Genomic DNA, 6000 nt, shown 5'->3' with positions numbered 1-6000 from the left:
CCCCCGTCCTCCATCCCAAATCAAATTAATAACGTAGTTTATGGGCGACCCCTTTTCTGCAACATTTCTTATCCCTAGTTTTTTTTGTGCTTGGAAGGAAAGGAAGTGACGTCACTGTTGTCAAAAATGAAACAATGAGTGACACACAATACAAAAAGAGATTCTTCACGGAGAGATCCCGTTTGGCGAGTAAACATAATATGCAAAACGTGCAACTCTCGGGATGAAAAGCCAAATGCATTCTCTGGGTTCGACAACACGTAGATGTATATACGTGCTTTGTGGACGAAAATGCAGCAGGCCGGGGTGATTCTATTGTGTATCAACTGCGAGGTCGAGCTGTCCGTTAATTAAGTTTTGTTTCGGAAGCCGATGATGCCAGATGCATGGAATTTTTCTTGCAACTTTAATATGTGTCACGCCACATATGTGAACAATGCCAACAACAGACGCCTCGCTTCAGACAAGAATACGAAATAAATGTCTACCTACTTCTGCCTTTTATTTTCTTAATAAGCGTCCCCTCATCCGTGTCTCTTTCTGCTCGTCACAGACATTGAGACTCGATTTGGGGAAACGAAGCTTTCAAGACACGCACGAAGAGAGAAAGTGGAATTCGTTAACAAAACATAAAAAAATGCAAAGATGAACGAAGATGAAGTCCCTTTTGTATTGAAAAGTAGTCTGTAACTGCATTTTATAAAACAAACGAGTCTTTGTAGTATCAAGATATTTAATTTTGTGAACCCTGCTGAAAAGGTTTGAAAAAGTTGGAAAGAGTTTGATAAAAAAGTAATACTTTTTAATTCGTTTACTGTATCCGTAATTTAAAAAATTTCCTTTATATTTCTATCGCTAGCTATTTATAGATAGTCTATCAAAATAAATAATCAATTAATTATGTTTATCGAAAGTGTCCACCAGTATTCCATTAAAAAGGCAAGCAATTTCTATCAAACATTTTGATAGAATTGCGATGGATTTCTATCATAGAAAAATAGGCCAGTGTCCCAAGAATTCCTATACTTTTCTATACTTTTTTTATATAAATTCAACCAAATCCTATCAAATATGCTATCCCAAATTCCTATCCTAAGCTTTTTTAATAGAAATCCAATTGACTCGTATTAAATATGATTTCCAAAATTTCTACCCAATTTAATGTATGCTGTTTTTAGAGGAAACCTAGACAACTTTACTACATATTTTATCCGTAATTCCTGTTAATTTTCATGTTTATGTTTTATGAAAATCAAATCATAGGATTTGATGAAAGTTTTCTACCGATTAGATTTGGTAAAATTTTGATGAAAATATTATGATACTAAAAGTATATGAATTCTAGAAGGATAGAATTTGATAGAGAGGTCTATCAAATGTGCTGATAGATTTTTATTTGTAAAATTCATTTGAATTAGATAGGATTTTTATCAAAAGTGCGGATAGAATTTAAGTCTTGCCAATTATTTGATTCAATTTTATCAGATTTGTATGAAATGGGTTTATAGAATTTTCTTTAAGTTCTACGGCTACGCTTTCATAGATTTAGATTGAATTTCCCTAAATGTATATACAGTGAAACCCTTCAATACCCCTCGTTTCTATAAACCTTACGTCTGCGGTTGTCACTCAGGCGAGCACTCAGGCGTGAACAAACAAAAGCGGAGCGAGCTATGAGTTCGTTTCCATTCACCGTCAGCCCCAAAATCGGCGCTATAGAAGAGTTTCACTGTAATTTTATTCTGTACAATTATACATTAATTATATATTATATTCGTCTAGATAGAGATTTATCTAATTTTATAATTTTCTATACTCTTTTTCAGTACGTAGCCTACTTAGTATTTTTTTAAATTTTACGTCTAACTCAATCTCTCTTCAGTAGCATTATTCTAAATAGAGATTAAAATCGTGACCACGGCAGACTCACAAAATTTGAAATGAAAAATTCTTTGTTTTGATTATTATTACTGTTATTCTCTAAATTAGAAGTACCCCAAAGTTATCAAAATATTGATATGCCTATATCGAGTATCCTTTTGTCGGAAGACCTTCGTTTTCACGTTAAACCATCGCATTAGCCGCACAATATTCAGAATTCCTTTAATTGTACTTTGTCAAGAGAGGCAAAGACAAAATGGAAGTTTTGTTTAAAAGGACACGTGGCGATTACACATAATTGCTCATATTTGGATTTCTTCCACGAGTGATATAATAGATATCTGGTGCTGAGTGATTTTGTCTTGTGAAAAGGCTAAAAGACAATGTTGTTTATCAACCCTGAAATACTTCCTCAGTATACCTTTCCGCGGACAGCCTCAACCAACTTCTTCCAAAAGATCCTTGAAGTTACATGATGTTTATTGGATACTGTTTTATGGTATCATATAAGTGTTTTCAAAGTTGAAAAGGCCATAAATTTCAATACATTTTTATAAGGTTTCAAAGCTTTTCCAGCGATAAAAACTTTTATACAAAAAGAATGTTATATTTTAATTCCAAATACTGGGAAAATAGAAATGGAAGTTTATTTTTGAAAAAAGGGCTCCCACGATTTTTTTAATTGCATATCAAAAATATCGGATTGTTCATCCAAGCAAAAAATTTGATTTAAAAAAAGTCCAGTTGTTATTGATTCGCAACCCTAAAAAAATATTAATATTTTTAAATCAAAATTCCAATTAACAAAAAGCGCTCCCATAGTTATTTTATTTGTTGTGCAAAATACGCGCATACTACGCAAGATTAATATTCCGGAAAAATTGTCTAGCAACGTCTTTTTTCGATTTAAGTTGGTCCAGGCTTACCACGTATTTCATAACGTGGATTTACGCAATTTAGTGGAAAAATACTGGGAATACGCTGACTTTTCACGACACCGATTCAATAATTATAGGAAAAGGAGGGAAACTAAGATGTTAAAATTAGAAGCTAATGTTTTTTCAGAACGAAAACTCACCTGAGAAGGTGCTCCGAGTCCTGCCGACATGGCTGCAGCGGATTGTTGAGCCGCTGCTGCAGCAGCCGCTGCCATACTTGCTGCTGAAAGAGAACCATATGCTGGTCCATAATAAGAACTCATTCCTGCTTGACCCATGCCACCAGCCATTCCTGAAACACAAACATTAACGAAATGATTATTAATAATTGTCATTTTCCGTTCGCAGAAATGCTTTTGTTTTTTTACTTGCTAAAAATCTTTTTGTTTTGAGATTGGTTTTCTATGGAAAAAGTGACAGTAGTCGATGTCATGTTAAATTTTGAAGAATTATTTTTAATTGGTGCAACTGATCAGTTTTAAAACAATAATTATGTCAATGTTGATAGTAATTGGATATTGTAGATATGATATTGTATAGAATTGGCTCATTAGAGTGGATCAAGTATGCCCAAATATGTTCTTTCGCCGATTAAAATAATGAATAATTAATTACAAATTCACTCCGTCTGTAATTTTTTCGTGTTGATCATTTAATTTTTTTAAACACATCATTCTCTCAAGTATTCTAAGAAAGTATAACCTTTTAAAATAAACCTTTTTAAAATTAAGTATAATTATCTCACTAATTAAACTGCTTGCTATTGAATTTATATGTGTGAATCTTTCCAAATTGAAAATAAAATTGTTTTCCAAAATAGAAGCCTTAATAATCAAAACTATTTATTAAACGAAACTTTCCAAAATGGATAATTTCAAATAAAAATATTACAAATTTCTGGACGATTTCGCTTTGCCACATTTTAATGGTAAAATTCGAGGTAAAATTTCAAACTGAAAAAGTCTAGATAGTCAGTATTTAAAACTCCACAAATGCAAAATTTTAAACTTCTATCGTTCAAGGTTGTGCAATATGAAAACAGTGTAGATCAATGTTTTTCTTGTATAATATCAAGTTTATAACCTTCAACATTATAAGGCTATTACAAAAGGTTTCTGAATGAACAGTTTTATGTTTGGCGCAGTCGATATTATAAAAATGGAAAATAAAACTTTAAAAATTGTACGTGAATATATAGTAAATTACTTAAAACTTAAAAATATTGGCAATTGAACATTTAAAACTCTATTTTTTTCAAATGTAAACATTTTTTATTTAAAGGGTCGCACATAATATATATGGAATAATATATGGAACACGTACATAATATACATATCAGTGTTGGGTAAGTTGCTTTTTTTTAGTAACTAGTTAAAGTTACGTTACTTAACGAAAAAAAGTAACTAGTTACAGTTACAGTTACTAGATAAAGTAACTTCAAGTTACCTAAAAAGTTACATTTTTTTTCTCTTCCCGACAATAAGCACTGAATAGAGAAAAATTAATATTTTCAGATTTCAGAATAAGAGTGAAGATTATTCTACTATTTTGAATAAGCGATTTTTCCATCTGTCTAAAATGTCATTATACGAATAGGATATCTCAGAAAGTAATTTATTTCTATCCCCATAGCGGCCGCCGCATAGGTTCCTATTCCCCAAAAGAGAACGTGTTTTCAATATATTCAATTCCTGGTAATTATACCAACAGATAACCTCACAGAGATGTCTTCTATTCCCCAAAAGGGCTCATATTTTGGAATAACTTAATTCCTTCTCATAAATTCACAAAATATGTGTCATAAATTGTTTCAATTCCTTCACGTAGATTGTAGAATATAAGTTTTGAAAATTTAATTTTAATTAATTCAAATCCGCCTCACTAGAGCTAAAATTATTTTAATTCACACATTTAAATATATTTTTTTGATGCAATTTTTAAGACGTTTAAATAAATTGTTGAAAAATAAATATAAATTTGAATATTCTTCAAATTTATAAGTTAAAAAAAAATTAATAATAAAAAATAGGTTAAATAAATGCTTTCCTTAAATTTTATTAAGTCGAGTAAGAGGAATGTATGTGCACTTTTTCTGTTCCCGTTGGGGTATTTTTGGACCGAGGAGAAATCGCGTATTCATAGGAACACAAATTCTTAATTTTTCTGAACTGAACACTTATTACCGGGTTCCTTAATTTTTAATTAAAAAATAAAAATAATGAATACAAATTAATAAAATTATTGATTATTATTATATTATTACAATAAATATATTAATAATTCATCAAAATATAATTTTAAAAAACAGGGATTAGATTAGCAAATAAAAAACTAGCCAGATATTTCGTCAAGTGAACAGTAATATATAACTTGGTTGAGTGGTTGAAACATTACCGTACAGATTTTTGATTGACCCAAGAATACAGTAACCCGAACGTTCTAAAACCGCGCGACTTTCAAATCCGAGTGTTTAATCTCTTCCTTTTTTATTATAAAAAATCTGCCCGCTTCGCGGGCACATTCGAATGGCGCGCTGGGCGCGCGACGTTTGAATCTCGCGCTTCGTGCTCGGATATTTATTCTTTGCATTTGGAATGCTTGAAAATAACTTTATCAAAAAGATCTCTTTTAGATGGCAGTATTTATATGCGTCTTCATATTCTGAATTGTGTACTTAATTAAGTATAGTCAAAGATTAAGTTTCTCAAAACTTTGTAGGCTTTGAGGTACACATTCTCATCATGACACTCGCGCTGCGCGCTCGATTTCCGACAGACATTTTTAAACAGGTTTTGCTGGATTTTTTATCTCGTAACTTTCGTCGTTTTTCCGCACATTTTTTTTTATTTTGCTTTTTTCAAAGTTATTTTTCACGAATAAAACCAAAAGTACGCGTCCTATCAAGAAGTGATTCTTAACGAAATTGTAGATCTTTTTTGGGATAACCATTTTTGTTAATTCATCTTTTTTGTATCCTACATAGTTTCTCCACAAATGGAATTTTTTATTTTCCATTATTTTTTGGGCAATCAAAATTTGAATTTTCGATTTTGGAAGAAAATCCAAAAATGAGTTATGATAATCTTGTAGGGATTTAAAAAAGAAATTTTTTTCTTCTCTTCACTGTTTTTCATATCGTGCGTTTTTCGGCTTCAAATTTTGATTTTCGGTTGATTAAAGA

The 6000-nt window shown here is 31.1% G+C and overlaps 1 protein-coding gene across 1 annotated transcript in view; it reads right to left on the bottom strand.

Annotated features, from left to right (window-relative positions):
• Positions 1-6000, bottom strand: part of LOC117167041 (transcription factor Sox-19b-like) — a 39346-nt gene that overhangs the window by 4943 nt on the left and 28403 nt on the right. Inside the window, exon 4 of the mRNA XM_033351613.1 lies at positions 2960-3111. Within this exon, the coding sequence (XP_033207504.1) occupies positions 2960-3111 (152 nt within the window). The remainder of the gene's footprint in view (positions 1-2959; positions 3112-6000) is intronic.

Source organism: Belonocnema kinseyi, chromosome 2, assembly GCF_010883055.1.
Source record: "Belonocnema kinseyi isolate 2016_QV_RU_SX_M_011 chromosome 2, B_treatae_v1, whole genome shotgun sequence".
In the NCBI taxonomy this organism is placed as follows: Eukaryota; Metazoa; Arthropoda; class Insecta; order Hymenoptera; family Cynipidae; genus Belonocnema; species Belonocnema kinseyi.
Note: the sequence above shows the minus strand (reverse complement) of the source record. Positions and strands in the feature narration are given on the sequence as shown.